This window comes from Balaenoptera ricei, chromosome 2 (assembly GCF_028023285.1).
Source record: "Balaenoptera ricei isolate mBalRic1 chromosome 2, mBalRic1.hap2, whole genome shotgun sequence".
Taxonomy (NCBI): Eukaryota; Metazoa; Chordata; class Mammalia; order Artiodactyla; family Balaenopteridae; genus Balaenoptera; species Balaenoptera ricei.
The window spans coordinates 142009185-142029919 of NC_082640.1; the positions used below are offsets into that span (position 1 = coordinate 142009185).

General features: G+C 40.0%; 1 protein-coding gene across 1 annotated transcript in view; it reads left to right on the forward strand.

Annotated features, from left to right (window-relative positions):
- The first annotated feature begins 1855 nt into the window (after positions 1–1855).
- The window catches only part of CGRRF1 (cell growth regulator with ring finger domain 1), a 34714-nt gene continuing 15834 nt past the window's right edge, over positions 1856–20735 (forward strand). The window contains exons 1-2 of the mRNA XM_059914266.1: positions 1856–2086; positions 13812–13951. Coding sequence (XP_059770249.1) covers positions 1983–2086; positions 13812–13951 — 244 coding nt within the window. The 5' untranslated portion in view covers positions 1856–1982. The remainder of the gene's footprint in view (positions 2087–13811; positions 13952–20735) is intronic.

Below are 20735 nucleotides of genomic sequence, written 5' to 3' on the forward strand. Positions count from 1 at the left end.
AAGCCCGTGAGCCACAACTACTGAGCTTGCGCGTCTGGAGCCTGTGCTCCGCAACAAAAGAGGCCGCGACAGTGAGAGGCCCGTGAACCGCGATGAAGAGTGGCCCCCGCTCGCCGCAACTGGAGAAAGCCCTCACACAGAAACAAAGACCCAACACAGCCAAAAATAAATAAATAAATAAATTTATTTTTTTTTAAAAATTGCCTTTCACATTAGCCAAGATTTTGTCAAGTGACAATATAAAATGATGACAAAACCGAGGATAAAAGAGAGGGAACATAAAATGGTACAACATTTCTGGAGAACGGTGTTTCTTCAAAGGCTTAAGACATACATACCTTTTGAACCAAAAGTTCCACCTCTAGAAATTTATCCCAAGGAAATGATTTAGCTTTAAGATGTCACTGCAGTGTTGTTTGTAATAATAAAAAAAATGTCCAACAATTGAGGGCCGATTAAATAAACTATATACGTTCACAAATCCTATATGTAGCCATTAAAAATTACGTTGGACAAGAGAAGCCTCCGCAATGAGAAGCCCGCGCACCGCAACGAAGAGTAGCCCCCACTCGCCGCAACTAGAGAAAGCCCGTGCGCAGCAACGAAGACCCAATGCAGCCAAAAATAAACAAATTAATTAATTTAAAAAATTATGTTGTTGAACCAAGCTTCTCACACAGCACTACTCCAGAGAATACCCAATACATTGTCATTCACCAAAGGATAGGTGAAGCCACAGGACAAATTTAGCTCATCTTCCTCCAGCAGTAATTTTACTGGTGATTTAGGAGTGTGGAGGGACTACTAGTTATCTATCTCTAGGTCCTTTGTCCCTTTCTTCCGTGGTAACAAATCCCTGATCTGTAGCGGGGATGCTGCGTTTCCCTGACTCCGTGGCAGCTAGGTGTGGCCTTGGGACCAAACGCACACCCATGAGATCTCAGTGGAAGTGTTGACAGAGACGGGTATAACTTTAGTTGGTATCTGCGATACCTCAACCACGGATTCAACCAACCACAGACCGTGTAGTATTATAGTATTTACTACTGAAAAATATCCACCTATAAGTGGACCTTGTGCAGTTCAAACCTGCGTTGTTCAAGGGTCAACTGTATATATGTATATGTATATATATGCACATATATACACATACACATAATACATATTTAAAATTATTATTAAAGTGAAAATTAATACAAAAAACATTCAAATATCTAATTCTAATTTGAGGGGTATAGGGGAGGAAAAAGAGAAAGGGATATGGGGGGACAGTTGATTTATTTCTGAGAATCTTGACACCCAATGCTAATTTTCCTCTAGCATTAAATCCAACTTGAAAAGGCTGACAAGGCTCCTATAAACTGCTTGTGAGACTCTTTTTGGTGTTTCGTACAGTGCCTATTTGTAAGTTTTGTAGATAAAACAAGAGTAGGTGTGGGGTTATTTTACTTTGTAGAACTTAAGATGCCGGCCGCCCTCTTCCTCCCACAACCACCTCAGATCTAACAGGCAGGATCTCAGGATTTTGACTCTGTGACGTGGATTTCGGACTGTGCCTCCTCTCTCTGGCATCAGAAAACACTACCTGAGTTTTGGGCGGGGTTGGCACCAACATCTATTCAGACTCTGCCGCAGACAAGCGCGGACCGCTGGGACAAACCACGAAATAAGACGCTCGTTGGACACCAAGCCCGTGAGCCGGGGGCGGTGCGAGTCGGGGCCCTGCCCCTCTGCGAAGCCAATAACTCTGGACAGGAGCGGGAGGGGCGGGGCGAGCCCTGCAGGCCGCCTCGTGATTGGCACGCAGGCTCCCGCAGCCCGCGAGGCTACCCTTATCTAGTCTGCCGGAGCTCCAGGCTAGTGCGGATCTACAAAGTTTGTCCGCTCCGGGGCACCGTAGTGGATTTTACCCTGGCCGAGAGGGCCCGGCTGGGCTAGACTGGGCTCGGCGGCTGGAGCCCGGCTCAGCTTAGGAGACCCTGATGGCTGCGGTGTTTCTAGTAACGCTCTACGAGTACTCGCCGCTTTTCTACATCGCGGTGGTCTTTACCTGCTTCATCGTGACCACTGGCCTGGTGTTGGGATGGTAAGTGCCCCAGGGCCAGGGGCAAGGGACGACGGGGCGGACAGCCAGGGAGTGGGGTCGCGGCGGGCAACAGGGGGCAGAGGAGCTGGGTGGCTGCTGGATTGGGGCACCTGGGACTGTCGGAGAGCCGGTGCCGAGGACTCCGACTGGCTCCGGGAGGAAAACAAGGTGGACACCGCACCTGCATCACTGCTCCGCATCATCGTCCGCTCCCCGTCGCTGCGCGCATCTGGAGGTGGTGCCGGATTGAGGTATTTCACCCAGCTTGGTTTCTAGACGATAAAACAACCAGTAAGGGCCAGGTCTTGGTGTTAGGATAGAGAGGTTGTACAACAGGCTTCTGTCCGGAATTGGGGCCTACTGTGTGCCCGGAGTGAACCCGTCATCCGCGGTACAGTCCACAGACGTGGACAGTAAACCGAGTTGATCGTTGTTGTTCTGACCTGAACTGAGCACTTGGCCTCAGATCTTTCAGTGTAAGTTATAACTGACTGAACTCTGTTACCGTTTGAGAATTTAATGGTTTCTACACACATTTCACACCTTTTGAAGGAATATTTAGATCGATAGAACCATAAAGACATAATTTTAGAGCTGGAAGAGACCTTAGAGATAAGTTACACTAAGGGGTAAGGGCACTTTACCTATTGGAGACAAGGAGAGTAGACTGTTAGCTCATCCCTGAGCAATTCTAGCTCAGAAATTCTAAAATTTCTCTCTTGAGGAGATGCCATTGTATCATGTTTAGGGAAGCCTTAAAAATACAGCTATTTGAAACCGTCTTACAGGCCCCATCCATTGAGGAGAGAGACATGAGCTGGATTTTGAAGAATGAGTATTTTGAAAAATAAATGGAGTTAAAGGTGTATAGTAGAGAATAGAAAGGATTTCAGAGAATACATGAGCAGAGGGTCAGAGAAGACATGCTAGCGAATAGAGCAGGCGTGTAAAATGAGTTTAAAAATACCCTTTGAGCACATATATGTGATTAGGTTAAAGAAAGGACACAGCCCTGGTCAATTTCTGAAAATATGCCATCTTTAGGAACTAAGTAAAGTTGTAATGTTTTCACACTGCTTTCCACCCTATCAGCAGTAGATCATAAATTCCTTGTTGGTTGGTGGGGGAAGAATAAGACCAGTTTTACACAATTTGTTATTCTTGACCCATCAGACTTTCTTGCTATTGTTCATTTCAAGAAAGTTTGTAATTGGAGTTAGGAAGATGTTGCCTAAGTGAGAAAAGCTGTCTTAACACAGGATTTTTTTTTTTTTTTTATTTAATTAATTTATTTATTTATTTTTGGCTGTGTTGAGTCTTCGTTTCTGTGCGAGGGCTTTCTCTAGTTGTGGCAAGCGGGGGCCACTCTTCATCGCAGCGCGCGGGCCTCTCACTATCGCGGCCTCTCTTGTTGCGGAGCACAGGCTCCAGACGCACAGGCTCAGTAGTTGTGGCGCACGGGCCTAGTTGCTCCGCGGCATGTGGGATCTTCCCAGACCAGGGCTCGAACCCGTGTCCCCTGCATTGGCAGGCAGATTCTCAACCACTGCGCCACCAGGGAAGCCCCAACACAGGATTTTTATTGACTATAATGTTAGTGTTATTGTCTTCAAGAGTGTTAATTTTCTTCCATTAAGGAAAATAAGTAACTAGTTGATAATTACATTATATCCTTAAATTTTAATTTTCAATAGGCCTAATTATTTTAAAATTAATTTTCAGTTGGCCTAATTCAACTAATTAGGTATCTCAGATGTCCGTCTTTAGTACTGGTAAGAGGAAAATGAGTGAAGACCATATTGATAATGATGGTGGCATCTGTGGGTGAAGGGTAGTTAGGAACCTCATGTTTGTGGTGGTTAAGAGACAGACTTTGGGGTCAGACAGACTTAGGCTCAAATCCTGGCTCTGCCAAATTTGGCTTGGTTTGAAAACTTAATGATTATCTAAACACTCCATTTAAGTATGACTTTTACAAGGGTGGAAACCCAGGTAATTGTAGAACTTTCAAAAGTCTGAACTAAGCACTGCTGAGGACACAAGACCATGTAAGCGCCACTCACTTCCATCCTAATTTGGGCCTAACCAGTTATATTGAGCCTAACCCACCCATTCTCTCCATCTGGGCTAGCTTTGCCCATCTAGATAACCTTTTTACTAGTGTTTATTTGCTGCCCTAAGCCATGGCTGCAGATTCATTGAGTAGAAACAATGAAAACCATCTAGATCTCATCAAATCAACTATCTAATAGTTCTCTAGGCAGAAGGTAAACCCATTCATCCACTATGCTTTTTCACTATGCTTGTCATTTTTTTTAACCTCCCCAAATATAATTTCAGTTGGTCATCTGTTTTCTCTGTCATGGTTCTTACCTCGGTACTGCTGTGCGTTTCTTTCCACTTTTCCCCTGTCCACTTGCACTGTGTGGGAATGGTGAAAGAACAGGAGTACCTGGTGTTGGAATCCCAGTGGCAATAGCAGAGAATCATGCAGCTGGAAGTATGGTATCTCTATTTAACTATGGGATGGTTTCTGTGAGCTCTAATAGCTCACATTTATTAAGCTCTTGCTATTTACCAGGCACTGTGCAGAAAGGAGACCAAAATGCCATATACATCCTTTAATAGTTTCAAATAATCAGGGAACCTGACTCTGCAGCTACTCTCTGCTTCCTCTGGACTGCAGATTATTAAGCTATCATCTCTAGGCTTCATACCACCCTTGTATACTCTGCTTTGTGAATCTGGGGCAGAACCTCTAAACCACGTTTCTTCTTTACTGGCTTGCTGCCTCAATGAGGCTTTGCCTATAGGGGAAGGGGAGTGGAAGGCTAGAGGAGGGCAAAAGGACTAGCTGCTTCCTGTTTGATTCTTGTCCTCCTCTGCCTCACCATAGTGATGGTGCCTCACCCTGGCATGAACAGTTGGTCGCAGTTTATAGTTTTCCACTCTCTTAGAACCAGCCTCATTGTACCCCCTCAAAGATTTCAGTGTCCCTTCCTCAGATCTGAGTCCCACGTGCATGGGGGTCTTTCCTCCAAATTTCTAAGCTGTAGCAATCCTCTTTGCTCTGTTCCTTGTCCTAGATGTGATAGTTGCTTCCCACTGTTACTACTTCTTTGATGCTCAGTGTCCCCTTTTTGCCTTTGCAGTTCTTCAACATCTGGTTAGCAATATTTTTACATTAAATTATCTGTTAAAATACTGGTGTGGTTTTGGTCTCTTGACTGGACTGATATATAAGAAATCGTTACTCAGAATGGGATCTTGGGTTGGTGGGGGGGACCTTCAAAGATGGGATTTGCGTTTGGTCATTTCTTCAGCTACTTGCCAATGGGAAATAAGATTCTAGTAATCCATGGCCTGTGTTGGCCTCATAATCGATCAATTTACTACCTTTGTGTGATTGTGGTTAAACGATTTCTGAAGTGCGTGCCTTGGGGGACCAAGCGCCTTAACCCTTACAGAGAGGAAATGACAAGCTCATGTCTTTCAACTCTCAGATCAAGTCTTAGAGAATCAAGAGTTTTTATGGTTTTATAGCACTTTACTTCATATAGCCACAAAGCTAAAAATTGAACACAGTTTTATGTGTGCTGGTTTTAGAATTACATAGCCTTGTCAATGTCTCATTTAGGACACTGACTAGAAAAGAGTAGCCCCTGAAACTAGGAATGGCAAGATCTAAATGGACAGAGCTGAGAATCCTGAAACCCCAGTCATTCTGAGCTTTCCTTCTTGGTGGAAGCAGCCCGCTTTCCGTGTCTCAGAAAACTAGCCTTCTCTTGCTTGAAGATCCTGTAATGACCTCCCCCAGGGCAGTTGCTTTGCAAAGGGTGTTTATACTCAAGACCTACCTCTATTACCTTTTGCCACGAGGCCCAGATCTCTTCATGTTCCTCAGGACAGGGACAAAACTCTGACCTAGTCGGAAATAGCCTAGCCTCTAAAAGAATTACAAAAGTTTGCTAATTTATATCATTGCGAATTTGGGTAGTATGTGTGAGAATGGAGTGTGAGTAGGTTAGGCCAAGGGGGATAGAATGTAACAATAGAGCGGATTACATTTATTTATCTGGGTGTATTCTCAAAAAACTTCTGACTCTAAAGTGTTAACTCATACTTGATTGACTGAAACTTGGACTCAGAGGTGCTCTATATTTAATAAGGTTGGACTTCCTGTTAACTGTTTGCTTCCTTTTGCTGGTCTACATTCCTGCAGCACTGGCATCACCCTGGCAGTGACAGTTGGCCTGAGTAGCAGCAGTTTATTTTAGTTTACAGTTTTTCCTCATACCTAGAAACAGCCTTATTGCACTCCTTCAGAAATATGAGCACCAGCTGGCCAGCACTCCTACTGGAAAAGTCTGGGTCCAGCTCTGGGGGATTCCTTCTCCCAGCTTCTAAACTGTTATAATCCCCACTCTCCCTTTTGTTTCCTTAGCCTTCGGAGGGATAACTGCTTCTTGCTAGGGTACCTCAGTGTCCCCTTCTTGCCTTTTCAGTCCTCCAGTACTTTAATAGTTCTTTATATTAAAATCTTTGTGTCGAAATAGCTGTCTCCTGCCAACCCTTCCTGATACACTGACCTTGACTATTTCTCATCTTACTTGTCGAATGCAGTAGGTTGTGTGTGTGTGATGAGGTACAGATTCCTTCTTCGGGAAAGAATATAACGTTATTTTGTATTTGCTTAGGGTACAAAATATATGACCCTTCTATTGGCAAGAAATTTCTTGGAACAATCTAGAAGAAAACACAAAGCTCTTAGAAATGGCATTTCAAACCTTAATAGGGCCTTGAGATAACTTATTCTAACCCTTCTTTTTACAATTAAAGGCACAGAATTTTAGAGATTGAGTAATTTACTCGAAGTCTGTTAGCACATCAGTTTGCGCAGAAACAACCCTCCTTCTCTACCAAGGATTCCCCCAAGAATGTTTTTTATATCCTGATCCAGTCTCAGTATCCAACTAGCCAAGTGAGGCCAACTTGGGGAGATTGCACAGGAGAGAAGCTTCCCCCCCATCCCCGCCCCCGCCCAGATTAACAGCTGCCTGTGTGTTTTCTAATTGGCTTTAGAACTCAAGGCTGAAGGGGTGATAAAAGTTGTTTACTGCTGAGCTTGACACTTTAGCCTCAAAGTAAATTTTTTTCAGGAGGGACTCGGTGAGACTCCAACAAGGAAAGGAGGTCAGTTCTTCTGATTCAGCTGCTGGGTGGAAGCTTAGGAAGTCTGTGCAGGGTAAGACAGTGTACAGACAATATGAAAAAGTGTGGACAGAATTGGAAGTCCCCAGGTTACTGCTGTGCTGGAAGTTTAAGCAGTATGAACAAGTGCAACAAACACTTCAGAAATGGGAAAAAAACAGAATTATAGAAAATTCCAGGAGGATTAAGTATGAAATTTTAACAGTAAAGAGGATGAAAAATTCTCTTAATGGAAAAGAAAGGGGTGGGAGGCTGAGTTTATATAAAAGAGAAAGTAATAATGTTAAGAAACGTTTATTTAGTTGGTATTCTATTGCTAACAGTTGCCAAAATGACTTTGAGTAGAAAAAGATAAAAATGGAATTTGATTGAAAAGAAAATTGCTCAATTTTCTATTTTACTGTTTCTTCTAATGTCATATCAGCCATGATCTGATACACAGGGCATCAGTGTCTTTATTCATGCTTTTGACTAAAAATGTGAAAAAGGCCAGATGTAGGATGGTGGCCAGAAGCACATCACAGAGTCTATTTACTAACATTTTATAGAACCATTTGGCAGCACCAATTATGGATTGCTCTTTAGACAGTCTCTAGCATTTAACCTTATTCCAAATCATTTCTGCATATTGGCTTTTGAGTAATACATTAAAGATAGAAATATTGGTCCACATCAAATACATTTAAACTGTGAAAGTTTTTTTTGTGCAAAAAAGGATTTTGTGCAAAAGAGCAAGTTCACGATGGGTCAGGTATGTGAAAAGGTTTAGGGTTATTCTAGGCTGAAAGCTCAACGTGAGTCATCAGTATGTCAGCTGACATGATCTTAGACGACATTAAGCATGATGTTTAGGACAAGAGGTGTGGTCAGGCTATGATGTCACTCTGCTACACAGTGAACTCTATCCCCCTTACACCCTGTTTTCCCTTCAAAGCATGAGGATATCAAGGGAACAAGGCTGGCAAAGTCAAATAAGGACCCAGAGCCCTGACTGAGTGCTGGCTGCACTAGCCATGCTTGGCTGACTACTCTAAGAGGACAAGAATACAAAAATGTCTGAGATGGTAATTCAGAAGTGTAGCAGTGTTAGGCCATAATTCACATAAGGCAGTAATGAAAAGCCAAAGAGCAAAAACATTAACCTTAAAGGAAAAGGTTAATAACTTTTGTGTTAAAATTAAGAACCCTGTTCATCAAAAGATACCATTATGGGACTTCCCTGGTGGCGCAGTGGTTAAGAATCTGCCTGCCAGTGCAGGGGACATGGGTTCGAGCCCTGGTCTGGGAAGATCCCACATGCCTCGGAGTAACTCAGCCCATGCGCCACAACTACTGAGCCTGTGCTGTAGAGCCTGCGAGCCACAACTACTGAGCCCTCATGCCACAACTACTGAAGCCCGTGTGCCTAGAGCCCGTGCTCCGAAATAAAGAGAAGCCACCGCAATGAGAAGCCCACGCACCGCAACGAAGACCCAACACAGCCAAAAATAAATCACACACAAAAAAAGCATTCTCCATTTATGTAAACAAACAAACAAACAAACAAAAAACCATACTATTATGTACGTGAAAAGGCAAGGTGTAGAAGAGCTGAACATGTATCCAATAAAGGGCTTGTATTCAGAACAGATAAAGAATTTTCTGTAAATAAGAAAAATAAAGACAGACCAGTAGAAAAACAGGGAAGGGATTTCAAAGGGCTTTCACAAAAGAGGATATCCAAGTAACAATAAACATAAAAAGTGCTCAACCTCATTAGTATTCGGGAAAATAGAAATTAGAACCATAATGCAGTGCCACCACACACCTACCAGGATGGCTAATAATGTTTTGACAAGGATATGGAGCAAGGGGAACCCTCATTCATTGCTGGTGGAGTGTAAATTGATACTACCACATAGAGCAGTTGTTAAGATTATCCACCAAAGTTGAAGAAGCACAGACCTTATGGCCAAGAAATTCCATTCCTAACAGAAATGCATGTACATGTATGTGCGTTGAAAGCCTCTTATGAAAGTGTTCATATAAACATTATTCATAATGGCCAAGATGTGAGGACAACTTAAATGTCCATTAAGAATATAATGAGTAAGCAGATTATGGCATGTTTGTACAATAGAATACTATACAGCCACAAAAATGCTTTAAGTATAGATACAAGAATGAATCTTCAACATAATGTGATAAAATAGGAAATAAAAGTATACACCGCATGCTTCCACTTATATGAAAGTTCAAAAGCAGGTAAACTAAATTATAGTAATTGACATCAAGATAGAGAAGGAAGGGGTAGTACATGGGAGGTGACACAAGGAGACTTTCTGAGGGTATTATTTTGGTTCTTAACCTGAATAACAATTATTTTGTTATTCAGAAAAGTACTTTGTGTACTTTTTTATATGTATGTTATCCTTCACAGTAAAAAGGTTATATAATACAAAAAGGCCAAAGATTGAGCAAGATTCATAACCACAATTTTAAAAGATGTTAAATCGAGGACCTTAGGATATTAGAAAATGTAGACCCAAGATTAAGCATGAGGCAGAGAAATTAAAAATCGAGAGAGAGGAATTTCTTTTAATAACAGATGTGCTTTGCCAGCTGTTGATGTAATGCTGGGCCAATTATTTGTTTCACTCTGAGGTGTATCCAAAGCCACAGAGCAGATATGGTATATCCTCCTACAATATTGATTTTATGTAAGGATTTGGAGAAATAATATTTTTATATTAAAACCAAATACATTATGAAGTATAAAAAGCATTTTACCAAGGAATTTTATGCTCACAATGGGCTGCTTCCAGATATTTCCCCAAAGCCTTGCCTTTTGTGGTTTCTGGCTTCTATACCTTAAAGCAGCAGTCCCCAACCTTTTTGGCACCAGGGACGGGTTTTGTGGAAGACAATTTTTCCACGGACGGGGAGGCGTGGGGTGATGGCTCAGGCGGTAATGCGAGCGATGGGGAGCGGCAGATGAAGCTTCTTTCGCTCACCCGCGGCTCACCTCCTGCTGTGTGGCCCAGTTCCTAACAGGCCTCTGACCGGTACCAGGGGTTGGGGACCCCTGCCTTAAAGGATTCTTTAATTGAAATTTTTAGGTACATTATAATGTACCTGAAATACAGTACTTGAACCTACAGTAGAAATGAACACCATGAGATCTAACTTCTAGCTTTTACTGCTGGTACTGTGGGTATAAAGAGTAAGGCAGTATGGGTAAAGAAAGAAAAGAGTGGGGTGAGGTAGGGAGAATTAAATAATGAGGAAAGGGCCAGGGAATATAATGAGGAGTATGCATAGAGTGGTGTTTTTTTCTTTGCTTTTTTTCACTCCAAGGGACGAAGGAAAGAAAGGGAAGGTGTTATGGCTGTAACAGGAAGGTTATATCTTGTGTCCTACCACTCCGTATGCCTGACTTGACCTCTAAAGGGCGTGGGGCAATGGTGAGCAGTGAAGACAAAAGCTGTGGGGTAATTGATTCTGAGAATCAAAGAGGAGAAGTTACTGGATTTGTGTTTTCTCTCTGCCAACCCCTAAGTCCACTCCATCATCAACGTTATCATTGTAGGCACTTACATAGTGCCAAGCCCTGTTATAGACATTTACAGGTGAGGAAACAGTTACATAGAGGTTGAGTGATTGCTCAAGGATACATGGCTGTTTAGTATCTTGTTTCTGACTTTAGGAAGAAAGCAGTTTTTAATTAAGTATGATGTTAGCTATACTTTTTATTTTTTTTTATTGCCTCCCTTTATCAGGTTGAGTAAGTTCTTCTTTTACATTCCTAGTTTGCCAACAGTTTTTATCAGGACTAGACATTGGATTTTAGCAAGCACTTTTTCTGCATGTATTGAGAAGATTGTATGGTTTTTCTTTTTTAGTTTGTTAATATGGTGAATTACATTACATTTTTAATGTAATGCTAAGCCAGCCTTGCATTCCCGAGATAAACTTCGCTGGGTCTCAACATATTTTTATATACTGTTGGATTTAATTTGCCAAAATTTTGTTAAGAATTTTTACATTTATGTTCCTGAGTGGTATTGTAATTTTCTTGTATTGTCTCTTCCCCTCCGCTGCAGACTTCAGTCACATGTATGTTAGACTGCTTGAACTTGTCCCTCAGCTCACTGATGTTTTGTTTTTTTGTTCAGTCTTTTTTTCCTTTGTGTTTCATATTGGATACTTTCTGCTGCTATGTCTTCAAATTTACTAATCTTTTGTTCTGTAATATCTAACCTGCTGCTAATCCCATCCAGTGTATTTTTCACCCAAAACATTGTATTTTTCATCTTCAGAAATGGATTGGGGTCTTTCTTATATCATCCATGTCTCTATATTATATGCTTGATCTTTACTTATTTTCTTGACATATAGAATATAGTTATAAAAATTATTTTGGTATCCTTATCTACTAATTCTAGTATCTGTACCATTTCTCTGCTCATTATGGGTTATATTTTCCTGCTTCTTTGCATGCCTGTTAATTTTTTATTGGATGCTAAACATTGTGAATTTTACCTTATTGGGTGCTGGACGTTTTTGTATTCATACAAATATTCCTGAACTTTGTTTTGGGATTCAGTTAACTTACCTGGAATGCTTTGATCTGTTAGAGGCTTGCTTTTCAGCTTTTTAAAGCAGGAACAGAACAGCCTTATCCAACTGTTCTATAAAACTAAAATCATTTAGAGTGAAATTTTATTTCATTTGTTAATTTTATTGGCTTTCTCTTGGCATTAGATTTATTCATGTGTTTTGAAATTTTAGTTTGCAACCTAAATTTTAGTGGAAGTCCCCTGCCCCCCTCCTTTGTCCTCATCCTTGCTGTTTAACCAGATTTCTAGACCCCCTCATCAGTGAGTAGGTCTTATAATGAAAGTTCTGTCCCATATTGATATAAGCCTAACCCAGCCCCTGGATTCAAGTTGTGAACCTGGCTCTGGCCCTTGTCTTGAGTGGACAACCTGTAAGGCCTCTTACCGTGTGAAGGCTTAGTTGCCACTGCCTGCTGCCAGACTCAGAACCCATCAAACCATGGCATCAACCTCACTCATTACTTTGTATTTCTTTTCCTTTTCAGATCCATAAAGATTTGTCTTTTAACCCAGCTGTCTCTTTTTTATTACAATTTATTATTAAAATTTTCAAACATACAGAAAACTTAAAAGAATTACGTAGTGAACACACATATGCCCATCACTTAAGTTCTACAATCAACATTTCACTATAATGTCTTTATTACATATCTGTCCATCCATCCATTCCTCTATCTACCCATCAATCCATGTTAATTTCTTGATTACTTCAAAGTAAGTTATACTCTTCATCCATAAGTACTAAAGCATTGCATAGTTTTAGCTAGAGTTGAATATTTGTTTTTCTTTGTAGTTATTTTTTTTTCTTTTGAAGTAAGATTTATATACAGTGAAATGTACAAATCTTAAGTGTTACCAACACATCATCTGTACAACTCAAACCTCAGTCAAGGTAAGAACATTACCATCACCAGAGAAAGTTTCTTTGTGCCCTTTCCCAGTCAGTCCATACTCCTGCACCCCTAGAAGAACCATTGTTCTGTATTTTATTTCTACCATAAATTAGTTTTGCTTGCTCTAGAATTTCCTATTGTGGAGTCATAGAGCATGTAATCTTTTATGTAAGGCTTCTTTTGCACAGTATGTTGTTTTTGAGATTTAGCCATGTGGTTGTGGTAATAATTTACTCCTTCTCATTGCTGAGCAGTACTATTGCTTTGTTTAAACACACCTGCTGTTTGTTTACTCATTTCAGTGCGGTCCTTCTGATTTCTCTTTTTATTTTTTTTTCGTCTATCACTGCTAAGTGTGTGGAGAGAAGAGAGTGCATTAAAGTATGAATCTAACTGTGCTATCTTAACCTAAAGTCCCCTGGTTTAACTAATGTGTTTTCATTTTAAGTTGTTTTGTTTAAACTGAGTAAACTCAGCTGCTTTCTACTTTTATAAGGAATTGAGTTTATCCCTTCCATTTTCCCTCTAAGTCTGTTCATTATCACATTTTTACATGAAATTTAAAAGTAGAGAATATGTTATATTAATGAAGGGCTATATTTGGTGTTTAAAAGTTCTCTTGTCCCATAAATAATATCAAATAGTCTGCACATTAAATATGTATTTGCTTTTCATTTCATTTAAAAAATTCAGTAATTCTGTCTTTTTGCTACTGTATTTATTAGGTACATTTTATCTATAATCATGGCACTCCTTTGTAATCAACAATAATTAACAGTAGAACTCTCTGTTTTCAAGAGTATGTTGATTCAGCCAGCCAAACAATATATTGCAATTCTATGGGACCTCTAATATCTCTTAATTTTGGATTAATTCTGCAATATAATGTAAAATTTTGAGTAACTGAATCTATTTTTCTGATACTTATGTTAAAAGGAATAACTAATAAAACACAACATTCTTTACACATAAAGTTTCAATATTTATTAAAATTATATCTTATTTTATTTTTACCTTTCTTAGGTTTGGTTGGGATGTTCCAGTAATTCTGAGAAATTCGGAAGAGACCCAGTTCAACACAAGAGTTTTCAAAAAGCAAATGAGACAAGTCAAGAATCCTTTTGGCTTAGAGATCACCAATCCATCTTCAGCTTCAATTACAAGTTGGTGGCTATTTTCCAAAGATTTTTCTCTTTCTATGCCCCTTTCTTAGCCCTTTAATTTTCTTTCTCTACTGCTCTCTCTTTCTCAGACTTAACAAACATTTACTGAGCCCCTATTCTGTTCCAGGAGCTATGCTACATACCAGAGATAGAAAGACTAATAATTCAGAAACCTTGCTCCTAAGGAGCTTATCAACTAGTAAATAGAGGCATTTGTATGAGAAAAAATAAAGTATCACAGGTGTTAATAAGAAGTCTGTTAGGACACTGTGCCATTTTCATGGTTCTTCAGTGCAGTGAGAAAAGTAAGGCAGTGTAGTATAAGTATAGCTAATGTAAGGTTGCTACCCTTCTGAAGAACAGCCATCTTTTCATCTGAAATTATGGTATTTTGATATTAAATGGTAATAATAAATGGTGGTTATTTCTGTACTTCGGGAAATAAATTGTCTGCAAGATTATCTAGGAACCACTGGAGTAAAAGAAAGAAGGAAAAGGGTTAAGTTTGGGGAAGCATATACAGGAAAAGCTTCATAAAGAGGAACGTGCTGTGTGTGTGTCTCTCTCTGTCTTATTTTTCTCCCCTCTGCCCACCCCCCCGCTTTTTTTTTGGTGAGTAGAGTTTTGAGATAAGTCGGTGTTTATCTTTTGGGATTGGGAGAAATTCTAGGTAGAGAGAGAAGCACGAGCACAGCAATGAGATATAAACAGAATAATACATTAGAGAAACAATAAGTAGTTTGTTATGTATAAAACATAGGGTGGGACAGGTAAGAGAGAAGAATCAAGGAAAATTCAAGTTCTTTGCATGGGTCCTCCATAGACAGATCCTATTGCCAAGGTAAGGAGTGCAGGAGGAACAACAGGTTTTGGAAGAAAGGTAATGAATTCAGTTTTGAAATTGTGGACTTTGAAATGCTTCTGTGACAGTTAAGTAGAGATATAGAGTAGGCAGTTCTCCACACAGTTCCGTAGCTCAACAACAATTTCTGGTCTAAGACCCTATCATTTTTCACACTTGCTCACATTTCTGGTACCTTCTAAACAAACAACCCCAAACTTCTTCAACTTGTCATCTTTTTCTAGCCACTGTCCTCTTTCTCTTCCTCCCTTCCCAGCCAGGCTTCTTAAAAGTGGTTTACGTTTGTCTTCTCCTCTTAGCTCGTTCCCTTTTATGCCTCAGATGATTGCAGTCTGATTTTTGCCTGTATCCCTGTACTGAGATGGCCTTCTCCAAGGTCACTAATTACCGCTTCGGCCCCCACCTCTGATCCCCCCAAGTCCTAAAATCCAGGGACGCATTTCCAGCCTGAGTCAGTGCTCTCTCTGCAGTGTTTAGCAGAGTTGGCCAGGCCTTCCTTCTTGACATCCTCTCCCTTGGCCCCTGTGACCTTCTTGTCTAGTCATCTTCCAGCCTCTAACTTCTAGAATCAGTTGTCATCAGTGTACATAGTCTATAGGGATTATCAACCTTAAGTAAATCTTTTTTTAAAATTAATTAATTAATTAATTTGTTTTTTATTTTTGGCTGCGTTGGGTCTTCATTGTTGTGAGGGGGCTTTCTCTAGTTGCAGTGAGCGGGGGCTACTCTTCGTTGAGCAGCGCGGGCTTCTCATTGCTGTGGCTTCTCTTGCTGCGGAGCATAGGCTCTAGGCGCGCAGGCTTCAGAGTTGTGGCACGCGGGCTCAGTAGTTGTGGCTCACAGGCTCTAGAGCGCAGGCTCAGTAGTTGTGGCACACGAGCTTAGTTGCTCTGCGGCATACGGGATCTTCCCAGACTGGGGCTTGAACCTGTGTCCCCTGCATTGGCAGGCGGATTCTTAACCACTGTGCCACCAGGGAAGTCCAACCTTAAGTAAATCTTGATTTACATTGAAAAAGTGCAAAATTTCTTTTTCTTATTCCTTACCTATATATATTGTATGATTACCCTATGACTTAAAGGGAACTAAGGACCTCTTTTCCCCCTCATGATGGATAAGGGGTTCGTTCTGACATTTTGCACTTAAGAATAACAAATTTCAAGATAGGACAGAGAAAACTAACTTGTTGAGAAAACATGCCTGATTAAGATGTGCAGAACTGTGGTGGTTTCCTGATCGCTAACCTCTATGGACACGTACTTAGACCTGCTATAATGCCACATCTGGCTCTTGAGCAGGACTGCCAATAAAAAAAATCCACCAGCACAAAGCTGTCCTTCCTGCAGCACAGTTCCACAAGCCTGGAAACACTGAAAAAGAAGAACTGTTACATCATGAGCAAACAAATACAGGACACTTGTGAGCTAGAATGTGTGAGGAAATCCATCAGTCTGTCTTTCATGCAGAAAAAGTCTCAAATAGAGACCGCCCTGTAAATGTTAGAAGCAAATGAAAAGATACCCAGTAAGTAGAAGACCTCTCTGCTATGTCCAACACACTAGATGCTAACAGTAGCATTACTGAAGTACGTGAAAAAAATTTTAAGTGTGCAGACTTGTAGCATGCTTACTGAAGTATTTTAATTTTTCAAATACTAATGCATATCATTCTTTTTTAAAAAATTTGTTTGTTTTATTTATTTATTTTTGGCTGCGTTGGGTCTTCGTTGCTACGCGTGGGCTTTCTCTCGCTGCGGCAAGCGGGGGCTACTCTTTGTTGTGGTGCACAGGCTTCTCATTGTGGTGGCTTCTCTTGTTGCGGAGCATGGGCTCTAAGCGTGAGGGCTTCAGTAGTTGCAGCACGTGGGCTCAGTAGTTGTGGCTTGTGGCTTAGTTGCTCCATGGCATGTGGGATCTTCCCAGACCAGGGATTGAACCCGTGTCCCCTGCATTGGCAGGCGGATTCTTAACCACTATGCCACCATGGAAGTCCCTCTTTTTTTAATTGAAGTATAGTTGATTTACAATGTTGTATTAATTACTGCTGTACAGCAAGGTGATTCAGTTATACATATATATACATTTTTAAAAATATTTTTTTCCATTATGGTTTATCATAGGATATTGAATATAGTTCTCTGTGCTACACAGTAGGTTTATCCATTCTATGTATAAAAGCTTACATCTGCTAACCGCAACCTCCCACTCCATCCCTCCCCCAACCCCCTCCCCCTTGGCAATCACCAGTCTGTTCTCTATGTCCGTGATTCTGTTTCTGTTTCATAGATAGGTTCATTTGTGTCGTATTTTAGATTCCACATATAAGTGATATCATATGGTATTTGTCTTTCTCTTTCTGACTTACGTCACTTAGTATCATAATCTCTAGGTCCATCCATGTTGCTGCAAATGGCATTATTTCGTTCTTTTTTATGGCTGAGTAGTATTCGTCATATATATGTACATCTTCTTTATCCATTCATCTGTTGATGGACATTTAGGTTGTTTCCATGTCTCAGCTATTGTGAATAGTGCTGCTGTGAACATAAGGGTGCATGTATCTTTTTTTTTTTTGCATGTATCTTTTTGAATTACAGGTTTGTCTGGATATATGCCCAGAAGTGGGATTGCTACATCATATGGTAATTCTGTTTTTAGTTTTCTGAGGAACCTCCATACTGTTTTCCATGATGCTTGCAGCAACTTACATTCCCATCAGCAGTGTAAGAGGATTCCCTTTTCTCCACACCCTCTCTAGCATTTGTTATTTGTAGACTTTTTAATGATGGCTGTTCTGACTGGTGTGAGACGGTACCTCATCGTAGTTTTGCAATGCATGTCATTCTTTTTTTTTTTTTTTTTCCCCAACCCACCGCAGTTTTCCCCCCTTGGTGTCCATATGTCCATTCTCTACATCTGTGTCTCAACTTCTGCCCTGCAGACCGGCTCATCTGTACCATTTTTCTAGGTTCCACATACATGCATTAATATACGATATTTGTTTTTCTCTTTCTGACTTACTTCACTCTGTATGACAGTCTCTAGATCCATCCACGTCTCAACAAATGACTCAATTTCGTTCCTTTTTATGGCTGAGTAATATTCCATTGTATATATGTACCACCTCTTCTTTATCCATTCGTCTGTTGATGGGCATTTAGGTTGCTTCCATGACCTGGCTATTGTAAATACTGCTGCAATGAACATTCGGGTGCATGTGTCTTTTTGAATTACGGTTTTCTCTGGGTATATGCCCAGTAGTGGGATTGCTGGGTCATATGGTAATTCTATTTTTAGTTTTCTAAGGAACCTCCATATTGTTCTCCATAGTGGCTGTATCAATTTACATTCCCACCAACAGTGCAAGAGGGTTCCCTTTTCTCCACACCCTCTCCAGCATTTGTTGTTTGTAGATTTTCTGATGATGCCCATTCTAACAGGAGTGAGGTGATACCTCATTGTAGTTTTGATTTGCATTTCTCTAATAATTAGTGATGTTGAGCATCTTTTCATGTGCTTCGTGGCCGTCTGTATGTCTTCTTTGGAGAAATGTCTATTTAGGTCTTCTGCCCATTTTTGGATTGGGGTGTTTGTTTCTTTAATATTGAGCTGAATGAGCTGTTTATATATTTTGGAGATTAATCCTTTGTCCGCTGATTCGTTTGCAAATATTTTCTCCCATTCTGAGGGTTGTCTTTTCGTCTTGTTTATGGTTTCCTTTGCTGTGCAAAAGCTTTGAAGTTTCATTAGGTCCCATTTGTTTATTTTTGTTTTTATTTCCATTACTCTAGGAGGTGGATCAAAAAAGATCTTGCTGTGATTTATGTCAAAGAGTGTTCTTCCTATGTTTTCCTCTAAGAGTTTGATAGTGTCCAGTCTTATATTTAGGTCTCTAATCCATTTTGAGTTTATTTTTGTGTATGGTGTTAGGGAGTATTCTAATTTCATTCTTTTACATGTAGCTGTCCAGTTTTCCCAGCACCACTTATTGAAGAGACTGTCTTTTCTCCATTGTATATCTTTGCCTCCTTTGTCATAGATTAGTTGACCATAGGTGCGTGGGTTAATCTCTGGGCTTTCTATCTTGTTCCATTGATCTATGTTTCTGTTTTTGTGCCAGTACCATATTGTCTTGATTACTGTAGCTTTGTAGTATAGTCTGAAGTCAGGGAGTCTGATTCCTCCAGCTCCGTTTTTTTCCCTCAAGACTGCTTTGGCTATTCGGGGTCTTTTGTGTCTCCATACAGATTTTAAGATGATTTGTTCTAGCTCCGTAAAAAATGCCATTGGTAATTTGATAGGGATTGCATTGAATCTGTAGATTGCTTTGGGTAGTATACTCATTTTCACAATGTTGATTCTTCCAATCCAAGAACATGGTATATCTCTCCATCTGTTGGTATCATCTTTAATTTCTTTCATCAGTGTCTTATAGTTTTCTGCATACAGGTCTTTTGTCTCCCTAGGTAGGTTTATTCCTAGGTATTTTATTCTTTTTGTTGCAATGGTAAATGGGAGTGTTTCCATAATTTCTCTTTCAGATTTTTCATCATTAGTGTATAGGAATGCAAGAGATTTCTGTGCATTCATTTTGTATCCTGCAACTTTACCATATTCATTAATTAGCTCTAGCAGTTTTCTGGTGGCAGTTTTAGGATTCTCTATGTATAGTATCATGTCATCCGCAAACAGTGACAGTTTTACTTCTTCTTTTCCAATTTGTATTCCTTTTATTTCTTTTTCTTCTCTGATTGCCGTGGCTAGGACTTCCAGAACTATGTTGAATAATAGTGGTGAGAGTGGACATCCTTGTCTCGTTCCTGATCTTAGAGGAAATGCTTTCAGTTTTTCACCATTGAGAATGATGTTTGCTGTGGGTTTGTCATATATGTCCTTTATTATGTTGAGGTAGTTTCCCTCTATGCCCACTTTCTGGAGAGTTTTTATCATAAATGGGTGTTGAATTTTGTCAAAAGCTTTTTCTGCATCTATTGAGATGATCATATGGTTTTTATTCTTCAATTTGTTAATATGGTGTATCACATTGATTGATTTGCATATATTGAAGAATCCTTGCATCCCTGGGATAAATCCCACTTGATCGTGGTGTATGATCCTTTTAATGTGTTGTTGGATTCTGTTTTGTATTAGTATAGTATTTTGTTGAGGATTTTTGCATCTATATTCATCAGTGATATTGGTCTGTAATTTTCTTTTTTTGTAGTGTCTTTGTCTGGTTTTGGTATCAGGGTGATGGTGGCCTCATAGAACGAGTTTGGGAGTGTTCCTTCCTCTGCAATTTTTTGGAAGAGTTTGAGAAGGATAGGTGTTAGCTCTTCTCTAAATGTTTGATAGAATTCACCTGTGAAGCCATCTGGTCCTGGACTTTTGTTTGTTGGAAGATTTTTAATCACAGTTTCAATTTCATTACTTGTGATTGGTCTGTTCATATTTTCTGTTTCTTCCTGGTTCAGTCTTGGAAGGTTATACCTTTCTAAAAATTTGTCCATTTCTTCCAGGTTGTCCATTTTATTGGCATAAAGTTGCTTGTAGTAGTCTCTTAGGATGCTTTGTATTTCTGCGGTGTCTGTTGTAACTTCTCCTTTTTCATTTCTGATTTTATTGATTTGAGTCCTCTCCCTATTTTTCTTGATGAGTCTGGCTAATGGCTTATCAATTTTGTTTATCTTCTCAAAGAACCAACTTTTAGTTTTATTGATCTTTGCTATTGTTTTCTTTGTTTCTATTTCATTTATTTCTGCTCTGATCTTTATGATTTCTTTCCTTCTGCTAACTTTGGGTTTTGTTTGTTCTTCTTTCTCTAGTTTCTTTAGGTGTAAGGTTAGATTGTTTACTTGAGATTTTTCTTGTTTCTTTAGGTAGGCTTGTATAGCTATAAACTTCCCTCTTAGAACTGCTTTCG